This window comes from Tupaia chinensis, unplaced genomic scaffold (assembly GCF_000334495.1).
Source record: "Tupaia chinensis unplaced genomic scaffold, TupChi_1.0 Scaffold000511_1, whole genome shotgun sequence".
NCBI lineage: Eukaryota > Metazoa > Chordata > Mammalia > Scandentia > Tupaiidae > Tupaia > Tupaia belangeri.
The window spans coordinates 1,758,430-1,771,961 of record NW_006160024.1 but is presented as its reverse complement, the minus strand read 5'-3'; the positions used below and the strand labels follow the sequence as shown (position 1 = coordinate 1,771,961).

Below are 13,532 nucleotides of genomic sequence, written 5' to 3'. Positions count from 1 at the left end.
ACACAGGTTCCTGGTGTGTAGGGAGACTGCAGGACAGGAACAAAGGCCCTTGTCATGTGAGTGCGGTTGTGTTAACACTGCACTGTTGCCCAGCCTCACCAGCTATAGTTTTTAATTAGAGGAGAGGAGGGAAGTGCTTCATGAGAAATGGTCTCTGAGGAAACACGAGGATGAGAGAATGGGCTCAGGTAACACGAGGGTGGGGGTGTGAGGAGGAAAGTCCAGGCAGAGGGGACAGGCAAGAGGCCTTTTCCTTTCTTTTTCTCTGAGTGGGGTTGGTGGAACCAGAAGCTGCGAGCCGAGGACTGATAGGATCTGTTATTTTATCAGGATCACTTTGTTCTTGTGGAGAACAAAAATAAAGCAAGCAGGTCTCTTAATCATGCCAACATTTTCCCTGATATATTAAAATAGGTATTAAAAATGCCTAACTTGAGGTTGGCAGGTAGCGTGGAGGTTAAGGGTGCTGGACTCCTGCATGGCCAGCCACAGTTTGAGTCCCAGACCTGGTGGCTTGCTTTTTCACTTTACTTATCTCTCTCTCTCTTCCTCTCTAGTAAAAAAAAAATTTTTTTTGAAGATGTTTTCACTATAGGGCGCGTGCGCTCACCAGACAGACAGAGAGAGACATAGAGACAGAAAGCGAGAAATCACCCCCCAGGGGGGGTGGTCACGCTGCAATCCCTTCTCCTCCGTTCTCCTCTCGGGATCTTGGGCACGCACGCACACGTGCCCGGCATGAGTTTTAAGCCACCGGGTCCGGGACGCGAACCGCGGTCGACTACATGGGAGTCCAGCGACATAGCCATTACACTAACTGCTGATTCCCCTCTAGTAAAATTTTAAAAAGCAAATAAATAAATTTAAAAAGTTAAATAAAATAATTATTTAAAAAAGCAACTATATCACAATTTGCTATGAGATTCAACGTAACTATATAGAAAGCATTATGAGCTGATTTGTATACATTCTAGCTATTGTTAATGGCTGTGAAAAAAAAGTAGCCCAATGTGGTTGTAAAATTGTTTTAGCCATATTTAACTAAAGCAAAACTATTGGCTTACTGGAAAAGTCATGACGCATTTTTGCATAAAAAAAACAGAAATATGTCATGACTTTTCCGACAACCCAACAGCTTAGTTCTTTTCAAGATGTTGGTTAAAATACAAAATGAGTATTTTCTTAAGTTCATTTCTTCCAAGTAAAAGCAGAGAGAGAAAGAGATACACCCGACAGAGTCTCACCATGCCACGACCCTCGCCCAAGCTTCCTGGATGGCCAAGATCCTAGGCAAGTGTCTTCAGGTCAAGCCAGAATAGAATGTGGCTCCAGAATACGCAGTGGCCCGTGTACCACTGTGGCCGGCCCCCCCCAAATGAATATTCAGAAAAGAAAAAAAAAAAAAAACAGAAAACTCAGCCTACATCTACTATTGGTAACAAAAAGGCAGCTCAAAGTTGACAGTGAGTTAATAACTATTGCATACAAGACTAACAACACGAAAATCTGAAACAAGGAGCATTTCGATCATTCCTGTAGGCTATACCTATACCAAAAGCTTCCCATTCATTATTTCACTAAATCCTCATAAATACTGTGTAAAGTAGACGCCATTCTTATCCCTACTTTACATAAAGAAGTTGAGTAAGTTGCTCAGGGACACTCAGGGGTGAACTGACATTGGTCTATATGCCAGACCTAGAGATCGGAACCGTTAATCCATAATTCACTCCACCATTAAACACCAAGCAGCTGAAGTTCTTTGTAGTTCTGCTCTCTATTTTGGGATTTGGTTTTGTCCATGGCAACATGCTTCCTTTTTTTAAAAGAAAATTATTTTGAAATAATTTTAGATTAACAAGGAGTTGCAAAGATAGCACAGAGTTCTGGCGCTCCCCTTGCCCAGCCTTCCCAATGTCAACATCTTACACAGATGTTATTACAGTCCAATGATCAAAACCAGGAAAGTGACTGAAGTGACTTCGGTACATGCTACAAACTACAACACAGACCTTATTCAGATTTCAACAGGTATTATTTTGTTTTATTTGGGGGAGGGGAAGGAGTATATAAGCCCATGAAATTACATTACAGGTACAGATTTGTGACTACAAAACGGTGGGGCCAGACAGCAGCACAGCAGGAAAACACCACGCTCTGTGAGGCTGGCCCACATGGGAGGGGTCCAGGTTCGAATCTGAGTCCTTCCTGAGTCTGCTGGGCAAGTGCGTGCCCTTGGTCACGGCTGGCTGAAGGGTGGACTGCAGTTTGGAGACCCTGTTGGGACTGCTCTCTATCTTTATCTTTTTCGTTCATGGAAGAAATAAACAAACAACAACAAAAACGGTCACATAACCAAAAAGCAGCTTCCTTATGCTACTCTTTATAGGAGCATGCTCTCTCCAAACCTAACCTTTGGGAAGAACTGATCTGTTCTCTACCAATATAATTTTGTCATTTCAGAGGGTTATCTAAATGGAATCACTGTAACCTTTGAGATTGGCTTTGCTTACTTAGAAAAATGTCCTTTAGATAAAGTACTTCTTTGCCCAAGTCATTTAAAAAGCAGCTGTTATATCACAGAGGAAAAGAAATACTTGTATCAAGAGACAAAAAGCATATGACCGTCTGGTTCATAAATATGCTTGTTCAAAGCAATCTAAACAATCGGAACTACGCCTTTCCTACTTACTTAGCATTTTTTCAGGAGGAGGTATCGGAAAAGTTTACTTGGGGTTGATTTTGAGATAGAATGATATCCCCATGATTGCTTGAGGGGGCACAGGGCCCCAAAAGGCACCTCAGGATGGAGTGGCCTCAGCGCCTCATTACCCTAACACTAACTGCTGGCAGGGCTCAGGTACGAACTAAAGCTTCCTCAAAATTAAAAATAGATTTAACTAAAAATACACTTTCATGTATGTGCTACAAGGGACAAGTAGGTAGTGTAATGGCTATGTCACTGGATTCCCTTGTAGTTTACCATGGTTTGAGTCCTCAACCTGGTGGCTTAAAACTTACACCAGGTGCGTATACGTGCGTGCCCAAAATCCCGAGAGAAGAATAGAGAAGGGATTGTGGCACCGCCATCCCCACTGGGGGGTGATTTCTCACTTTCTGTCTCTTTGTCTCTATAGCAAAACTCTCTCTCTAAAAAAAAAAATGATAGTAATGTTACAAAATCCTGAGGGTTGGGAGTGCTCAGCAAAGAGCTGACTTGATAGCAGTTGCAATATGCCCGGCCCAGCCCTCTACTCAGCAGCGGGTCTTCTGCAAGCCCTGTGCTTGTGCAAAATTGATATAAAAGTCTTCTTCTACTAATTTCACATTACTAGCTACAGATGCAAATAAGAAAAGAGATGATTACATGCAAAAATAATTTTACAGATACAAGTTACTACGTTTTTGCTACATCTCTTTGTCCCAGTGAGGGGACTTAAGACTTGGGAGCTGTTTGTAATGAACTCATTGATCCATCCACAGTTCTCATGTGTCCTGAGGGCACTATGCCCAGTGATGTGGCTAAACAAATTAATAACTGATACATAATAATCACACCAATTAATAATCCCTCTTGGAGGCCTGTACATGCTGTGGTTCTAACTGAGGGAAAGGTGCAAGAGGTGTGGAAGAGGGGCCATGAGGACACAGACAAGCAGAAAGGTCACCAACAGCTCCTAGACATCAGGGTAAGATGGTAGGGTTTTTTATTTTTAGTTTATTTATTTCATGAAAGACAGAGATAGAGACTGGGGCAGAGGGAGGAGAGAGAGGAATCCCCAAGGAGTCTTGATGCCATAGTGCACCCCTGGCCTCATCATGTGCATGTGGGTGTGCCTGCTGTGTAGAGGGAGACCTCAGGACGTGAGTCTGATGTGGTTTAAGTTTCCTGGGGCATTGTGTCACCTCTGCATTGCACTGAGGGCCGATGGTAGATGTTAATGCATGTGGTGGGGATTCAGGCTGGGAAAATGAGCTCATCTTTCAGGGGACCCTCTCTATTGATGAGGTGGAGGGCTCACTATGATGGCGGGGGAGAGTGGCAAGGGTTAGAAATCCTAGACCATGATTAGGAGGCGACAGCAGCAGTCTTGGCCATCAACTGAGGCAATGGCAGTTAGAAATGCAAAAGAAGAAATGAGCACAAATGATACTTGAGAAAAACATACAGATGTCGGTGACGGCTTGTTGAACAAGGAAGAAAGAAGACTCTGGGTGAGTTTCAGGGTTCTGGTTTGAATATATGATTACGTCATCAGGCTTTCACTTGACCATATGCACTGATAGACCGTCTCTACTACCAAACAGGCATGTAATAAATACTGTCGGGAAGAAAACTGGAGTCAGCAATCCTGCTTTCAAACAGGAAAATCGCTTGAGCAACGCAGTAAATTGTATATTCATTTAGAAACTAGGTGGAGAATTTCAACTCAGCAGTTTCACTAGGAGTTCTTCATTTACAGTCACATTTGCCTCTAGAACATTCTAGAAAAGTGGATGAACCTGACATGACATCTCTGAAATGTTAACGAGGACTTTCATTATCATTTGCTTTTGGCACATCATGGTCCCCGGTGGAACATAAATTCGTCCCGTACATCCACATTTGGAATCAGACCATTGGGTATTAAAAGCACCTGGAGGGAACCAGCAGTTAGCGTAATGGCTATGTCGCTGGACTCCCACGTAGTCGACCGCGGTTCATGTCCCAGACCCGGTGGCTTAAAACTCAACGCCGGGCACATGTGCGTGCGTGCCCAAGATCCCGAGAGGAGAATGGAGGAGAAGGGATTGCGGCGTGACCATCCCCCCTGGGGGGTGATTTCTCGCTTTCTGTCTCTATGTCTCTCTCTGTCTCTCTGGCGAGCGCACGCACCCTACAGTGAAAATCTCTCCAAAAAAAAAAAAAAAAGCACCTGGAGAACTTATCAACAAATTCAAGGGCCAGGTGATGGCGACGGTAATGCAAATGGACCAACATGGGAAAAGTCTTGGGTTCGTGTCCCAGGAGAGTCCTAAGCATGCATGGCAAACACGAGTGCTCATGATTTGACTGGCTAAGACTGGGGATCTATGGGCATGAGGACTCTGAGGGGTGCCTGTCTTCTACCTCTTTGATGAGAGAAATAAAGAAATGAACTTAAATTAAAACACACGCACACACACACACACACACACACACACACACACAATTCTGAGGTCAGTAGGTGGCATGGTGATTGGGGCACTGGATCCCTCATGGCTGACTGTGTGGTTTGAGTACTGGACCTGGTGGCTTGAAAAACACACCTGATGCATGTACATGCATGCCCAAAATCCAGACAGGGGAATGGAGGAGAAGAAACTGGCATAACCATCTCACTGTGGGGTGATCTCCTATTTCCCTTTCTCTGTGTCTCCCTTCCAGTGAGTGCATGTGCTATCTAGCAAAAAACTAAAACACCACCAAAAACCCCACCTACTTCCAATTTCTGCAAAAACATATGGCAAAGGACAAAGAGAGATGGATACTTTTGTCCTTATTTTTATACAGCATGGAAAATCTACTTATGGTCTATATACTAATACTAAATCGCTGGAAAGCTAAATAAAATAATACTATCTGTTGGCATACACGTATGTTAGTGTACACTGCCTTACACTGTTCGTGGAAACATAAATTGGTATAGTTACTATGGAAAACAGTATGGAGGTTCTTCAAAAAATTAAAAATAGAACTACTAATCCAACCATCTCTCTGTAAGTATACATCGAAAGGAAATTCAACCACCATCTTTTTTTTTTTTTGAGAGTTTTTTTTTTTGTTTTCACTATAGGGGGCGTGCGCTCACCAGACAGACAGAGAGAGACATAGAGACAGAAAGCGAGAAATCACCCCCCGGGGGGATGGTCACGCCGCAATCCCTTCTCCTCCATTCTCCTCCCGGGATCTTGGGCACGCACGCACACACACCCGGCGTGTTTTAAGCCACCGGGTCCGGGACGCGAACCGCGGTTGACTACGTGGGAGTCCAGCGACATAGCCATTACGCTAACTGCTGGTTCCCTCAACCACCATCTTGAGGCAACAGGTGCACCCACAGTCACTGCAGCATTATTCACGCGAGCCCAGACATGGAAATAAACCAAGTGTGCACACACTGGTGAACGGATAGAAAACCACAGCAGAGGGACCAGCAGTTAGCATAATGACTATGTTGCTGGACTCATGTAGTCAACTGTCGTTCGAGTCCCGCACCTGGCGGCTTGAACTCACATCGGGCGCATGTGCGTGCATGCCCAAGATCCCGAAAGAATGGAGGAGAAGGGATTACAGCGTGGCTATTCCCCCTGGGGGGTGATTTCTCACTTTCTGTCTCTCTGTCTCTTCTTGTCTTTCTGGCAAGCGCACGCAAAAACCTCTCAAAACAAAACAAAACAAAAAAAACCGCAGTAGAGAGTAGAATATTACTCAGCCTTTAAAAAAAAGGAAATCTTGTCATCTGTGACAACATGAATGAACCTGGGGGACATCATGCTAACTGAATAAGCCAGGCACAGGAAAAACAAAACAAAACATGCTGCATGACCTCACTTATATGTGAAAACTAAAAAAGTTTAATCCGTAGAAGTAGAGAGGAGACGGTACCAGGGACAGGGCAGGGGAGTGAGGATTGGGAAGATGTTGGCCAAAAGGTACAGTTTCAGTTATGCAGGATGAATAAGTTCTAGAGCTCTAATATACAGTGTGGGGAGTATAGCTAACAATACCGTACCATATATTTGAAATTTGCTAAGAGAGCAGACCTGAAGAGTTCTCATCTCCCACTCCCCACACATACACGACACATACACAAATGGTAAGTACGTGAAGAGATAGCTACGTTAATTAGCTTGGCAGCAGTATCGGTTCACTGTATATGTGATATAATTACCCTGTTTATTTGGTTTCTTTGTCTCTCTTTTTAGAGAATTCATGCTCAGTAAGGACAGGGCTTTGCCTCTCCTGTTTCCCCCTGCACCTTCAGTGCCTAAAACAGTGCCTGACTCATAGCAGTCCTCAAGCCCAAAAAGAACAATGGTAGAGCAAAAGTTATAAGGAGAAAGGAATTGATTGGGCTCACATCAAATAACAGCTGGACCCTCAGGTGCACAGCCAAAAGCAAGGCAAGAGGTGGAAATGATAGCATACCTGCCAGCCCTGAAAAAGCTAGGACTTCCATACTAGTAAAAGTGCACAACACTTGGAATTTGTTCTAAAAGAGATAGAAAAGGAAACCTAATCTTCACCTCCCTGCTCTGTCCCTGGTAACTTCTCCCTGTTTCTATGAATTCAACCTTTTTGGATTTCACATATGAGCAAGGTAGTGTCCCACAGACACCTTAAATACATACAATTTCAATTTAGAAATTAAAAAAATAACAAATATATCTAACAAATGACAGGGAAGACCTCTATACCAAAAAGTACAAAAATTGCTGAGAGAAACGAAATAAAACCTAAACAGATGGAGAGATATAATATGTTCAAAAAGTCAAGTTGTCTTTTCCCCCTAAATCGAGCTCTACATTCAATACAACTGCAAACAAAACCACAGCTGACTTTTTTGGTAAAAAGTGCCAAACTGATTCTAAAATTTATATGAAGATGAGCAAAAGGCCTGAAGTGACACTTCATCAAAAAAGGATATATGACTGATTAATAAGCACAGGAAGGGGCCGGCAGGTGGTGTGGTGGTTAAGGGCGCTGGACTCCCACTAGGCCAACCACAGTTCAAGTTCTGGACCTGACAGCTTGCTTTCTCTCTCTCTTACTTTCTTTCTCACTCTGTCCCTCTATAGTCAAATCCTAAATCTAAAGTGAGCTATTAGGGAGATGAAATGTAAAGTAAAACTATGATGATATACCCTTACATACCCACTAGAATGTCTAAAATTAGAAAGATTGCTTGGGTCCAGCCCCTGGCATGGTGGTTAAGGGAGCCAGATCCCATATGCCAACCATGTATAACCTACTCCCAGACTTGGTGACTTGAAAAACACAAGGGGTGGTGTGTGTGTGCATGCCCCAAATCCAAACAGGGTACAGTTAGAGAAGAGAAGGGATTGAAGCATGACCACACTCCATTAGGGGGTGTTTCTCATTTTCCCTGAATAATACGTATGACCTCTGGCAAAAAAATTTTTTTTTAGGTTTTTGCTATAGGGTGTGTACACTCACTGCAGAGAGACAGAGTGAGAGGCAGAGAGAGAAGAAAATGAGAAATCACCCTTTGGAGGAGGTGGTCATGCCACAATCCCTTCTCCTCCATTTTCCTCTAGAAATTTTGGGTACACACATACATGTACCTGGCATGAGTTTCCAGCTACTAAGTCTGGGACTCAAACATGGTCAGCCATGTGGGAGTCCAGAGTGTTAACCACTAAGCTATCTAGGCCTGCCCTCTGGCAAATTAAAAAAAATAATAATGAGGGTGATAATGAAATATTAAAAAAATTAAGTTAAATTTTAAAACAGACTATATCAAATGTTAATAAGGGTGTTCATGAAGCAATTGGGACTCTCAGCTACCAGTGCTGGAAATGTGGCATGGTACAATCACTTTGGAAAGAAGTTTGTTGGTTTCTTTAAAAGTTAAACATCTGTCTACTACATGACCTAACAATTTCTCTCGTAGGTACTGATTTAAGACAAAATCAGAGCATATATCCCTCAAACAACTTGCATACAAAGAGTTGTATCTGGTTTTCCCCAATAGCCAACAGCTATGACTCTTTCAGATGTTCACCAAGCAAATGGATAAGCAAAATAGCACGTATATAATAGATCACCATGGCCTGGTGGTTAGGGAGTTGGATCCAAAGTGGCCAACTGTGTGGTTTGAATCCTAGTCCTGGCAGCTTGAAAAACATTCTGGACACATACATGTGCATGTCCAAAATTCTAAAAAGATGGAGAAATGGAGGAAATGGGATTGTGGCATGACCATGGCCTATTGGGAAGTGCTTTCAGTCTCTCTCTCTCTCTCTCTCTGGCAAGGGCTCATGCCTGTGGCCAAAAAGAAAGAGACTGCTAAAAATATTTCTTTCTTAGAGGTTTTTGCCTAGGGTACATGCAAGACAAGACAAAGAGGGAAGGTGAGAAATCACCCCCCGGAGGATGGCCATGCCACAATCCCCTCTCCACCATTCTCCTCTCTGGATCTGGGGCAGGCACTCACAAGCACCTGATGTGATTCCCAAGTCACTGAATCCAGGACTCAAACCATGGCCGGCCATGTGAGATCCAGTGATGTAACCACTAACACTATCTGTGGGCCCTGCTAACGTTTTTTTTTGTTTTCAAATAAGGAAAAAAATAAAAGGGAGGCTGACCGGCCTGCTACTAGTTATGGTTACTCTCTGTTGACTTCACAGCTGGCTGTCACAAGACATTTTTTTTTGTCTCATGGTAATTCCAGGTTCACAGTCTTCCTTAGGCTGAACAGACTACCATACTGCTATTAAGTCCCTCCAGACACCTTCTGCTAATGGAATTTCACCCAACTCTGCCCCTTCCCCTGGCTCCACCAGACCTTCCTTTGTCATCTTTGCCCAGTGTGAACTCCTTTAGAACAAGTTACAGGTATTACAAGTCACACTTTACTAGTATGAAAGACTAGCCTTTTCAGGGTTGGTGGATATGTCATCATTTCCATCTGGCCTCACTGCTGGCTGCGCACCCAGGGTCTGACTGTCACTTGATGCACTGTGAATCCAGTCAACTCCCTTTTCCTTATAACTTTTGCTTTACTGTTGTTCCTTGAGTCAGAAGCACTGAGGGTGCAGTGGGGAACAGGATGAATTAAGCCCTGCCCTTACTGAGCATACATTCTCTAAGAAGTCAGACAAGGAAACCAAATGAATAAATAGCAGTTATAGACAGACAGGTGCAATGATGGAAATACACAAGAATATGTAGGTGTCCATAAAGGAGTAGAGACGACCTAAAATAGTTCATAGTAATCAGGGAGGGCCTCTCTGAGGCTGAGTCATGGGACAAAGGGCAGATGGAAGAACATGGTATGCACACAGAGGAGAGGGTGCAAAGGTCCTGAGACAGAAAGGAATGCAGTGTGTCTGAAGAAACCAGAGACGATCAGTGTGACTGCTGCTTAATGAGCTGGGAGGAGGGAGCGGGGTGAGGCTGGGTTGGAGAATTGGGCCAGGGCCGGAGCATATAGAGCCCAAGTGTGAGGGTAGGCAGGAGTCTGGGTGGTGGTCTGAGACAATGGGAAGCCACTGCAGGGCTTTCAGCCAGTAAGTAATGTGACTGCTTCTGAGGAGGATGGATTAGAATAGGGACAAGGCTAGAGACAAAGACCAGTTAGGAAGCTACTGCAGTGGAGTTAGGAAGAGCTGGTGGCATAGACCAGGATGCTGGCATCAGAGATGGAGAAAAGACAGTTTCAGACCTATGAGGGGTCTTCAAAAAGTGAATGGAAAATGCATAATATAAAAGAAAAGGGGACCAAGGAGTCATAAATGGTGATGCGATACTCTGCAAGGCTCGGACACATGGGAAAGTTCTAGGTTCTTATGGGAGATCTCCCTGAACACACAGGATAGGCACATGCCAGTGAAGGAAGGGAATAAGGGAAGGAGACAGAGAAAGAGAGAGAAAAAGAAAAACTATGTATGGATTTCAATCCGTTTGGCACCAAAATGAGCTTACTCTTTAATTCCTTTTTCGATGAGCTTTTGGAAGTCTCATATTGCAAAAGCAGAACTGACAGAACTGCGGATGCACTCAACATGAAAAATGACAAAGGGGAGACCAGCAGATGGTGTAATGGCTATGTTGCTGGACTCCCACATAGCCAACCATGGTTCGAGTCCCAGACCCAGCGGCTCAAAACTCATGCCTGATGCGTGTGCGTGTGTGCCCAAGATCCCAAGAGGAGAATGCAGAATGGACTGCAGCATGGCCATACCCCCTGGGGGGTGATTTCGCTCTTTATCAATCTGTCTCCCCAGCGTGTGCATACGTTCTATAGCAAAAATCCCTCATATAAATAAATAAATAAATACATTTTTAAAAATGACAAAGGGAAGGATGGGCAACTGGTCATAATATTTATCAAAATCAGGATTCTGGGATGGCATAGGGCAGGGGAGGGTAAATCAAGACTTTCAGTTTAAGATCCTAGCAAGTGGATATGTGGAGGAGGTACATCCGTCTGAAGCTCTGGACAGAGGTCTGGACTGTAAAGTTTGAGGTCACCATGTGTCTCAGGGTGGAAGAAGAGGACTACAGGACAGAGCCTTGAGACATCCTGATATTGAAACCTCTGGTCAATGACAAGTGACAGCCATGTGTTGGGAAGAAAACAGCCAGTGTTCCCAAAAGCCCACCACTGTGGGGGGGTGGCAGGTGGTATTGTGGTTAAAGCACTGGATTCCAACATGGCCAACCACAGTTCGAGTCCCGGACCTGGTGGTGTGCTTTCTCACTTCCCCACACTCTCTCCCCATCTCTGGTCAAATAAATAAATAAAAATAAAGTAATTATTTTATTTTAAAAAAGAAAAAAGCTCACCACTTGTGCTCTCTGGGCCTTGAACAGCCTCAGGCAGATAGTGGTCCCTCCTAAAAGATTTGCAGTGTGTACTAGGAAAGCAGGAAGGGAGGGAGGGGCGTGGCTGCCCCACTGGATGGTGCTGAGAGATACTGTCAGAGGAGCCGGCCGGCCGGCTTTAGCAGAGACAGCAATGAACAGCACTGTCAGCGGAGTGCTGGGAACAAAGGCCAGGCTCTCTCCTTTGGATGGCAGTCACGATGACCACAGAATGCCAATCCAGCCACAAGCCCACAGTGACTCACCCACTCCTGCAGGAGCTTCCCGGGACCAAAGCACTTTCTTGCTGTCACAGCCCACTGTGAGGGCTTCATGGCAGTGGTTCACAAGTGCAGGACCTGCCAGGCTGGCCAGTCCCGCTTCAATGGCAGATGTGAGCAGGGATCCCACTGCCTGGGCTGGGGGATCCTGGCCCCTTTGCCAACTTAACGATACGCACCTTCGTCAGGCACTCATCTGCGTCCAAGCCCTGGCCTGTGAATTCTCAGGCCCGTGATTCCCACCTCACTTCCCATCCACTTGGTGCCCAAACCAACTGCCACACCTGCCAACTCATCCGTCTCCACGGCCTGTTGGTGGTGCAAACAGTGGTCACCATGCCTGGATCATGTCCACTACTAGAGAATAAGTCATCGTTAATACATGAACAAGCACACGCGCGGCCTTACCTGGAACAGTTAAGACAGAAGGGGATGTTTCAGGCAGTTCGTTAACACGACTGCTGTTTTGAACCCAGAAGATGTTGACCGGCTCAGGTGGGCCCACAGCCTGACAGGTGAGGTTGAAAGCTGTGTTTCTGGTGACATTCATGCTCTCGGGCTGCTTAGTGAAGTGAGGAAGCCCTGCAGAGACAGTGAGATGAAGTCACGGTGTGGATCCTAAAGCCCACCAGAGCCCTCAGGGGACTAGAAAGTGGACTAGGACTTGGCAACTGAGATTTCTTTACATTCCACCTCAGTCTGAAATGACCTCCTTGAAGTTGAAAAGGAAAAGCCTGGGACCAGCGGATGGTGTAATGATTACATTGCTGGATTCCTACATAGTCGACCATGGTTCGAGTCCTGGACCTAGCGGCTTAAAACTCATGCTGGGCGTGTGTGCACGTGTGGCCAAAATCCTGAGAGGAGAATGGAGACGGAATTGCAGTATGGCCATCTTCCCTGAGGGGTGATTTCTCACTTTCTGTCTCTCTCTGTCTCAATAGTGAATTGCACATGCCTATAGCAAACATCTCCAAAAACAAAAATATAATAATAATAATAATAATAAAAAGAAGAAAAACACTCGGAATCTGATTCCTACCAATCTGCCTCAAGCCAGCTTTCCAGGACACTTTCCCAAAGGGATTGTAAGTGGTGACTCAGAATGGATTTTACAGAAGAGAACACAGCTCTTAAACCAGGTATTGCTCACACTCTTGGCACTGGTTGGTGAGTCTGGAGTATTTCTTACCAAAATCAACACGGAGCAGGAACAAAACTAGTACCAGATCTGCCCCTGGTTCGAGGAAAATCTGCCGTATGTGTGACTTTCAGATGGGTGACGGTGAATTTTAAAATCTGTACATTTGCACAGGGCTGAACACTTCTCACAAAAACAGTACACAGCTACACTCCTAAGGTCGCCTACTGTAATTCCAAAATCGGGGCCACAAGGGATTTTGGGACTGTCAGAGAAAGCCAGTCAGGGCTTCTTTGGGGCATGTGCCAAGAACTTAACAGGCCAAGTGAATTGCCCTCAGGCATTTAAATTGTGTTCTTTTGGGACTGGGAACTCGCAGATCTGGCTGGAGCAGGAAAGATGTGGGAGTTACGTGAAATGAGTTCTTTTTTTCTGTTTCAAGGTTTTTTAAAACTCCATTTGGACTGAATGTGCTCCCAGCCTAGGCATTTTTCTGGGATTCTGACAAATACAATGTCCTCTACATATTTTTTTT

General features: G+C 44.7%; 1 protein-coding gene across 1 annotated transcript in view; it reads right to left on the bottom strand.

Annotated features, from left to right (window-relative positions):
- Window positions 1-13,532, bottom strand: part of MERTK (MER proto-oncogene, tyrosine kinase) — a 140,833-nt gene that overhangs the window by 88,158 nt on the left and 39,143 nt on the right. Inside the window, exon 4 of the mRNA XM_006156649.2 lies at window positions 12,265-12,438. Within this exon, the coding sequence (XP_006156711.1) occupies window positions 12,265-12,438 (174 nt within the window). The remainder of the gene's footprint in view (window positions 1-12,264; window positions 12,439-13,532) is intronic.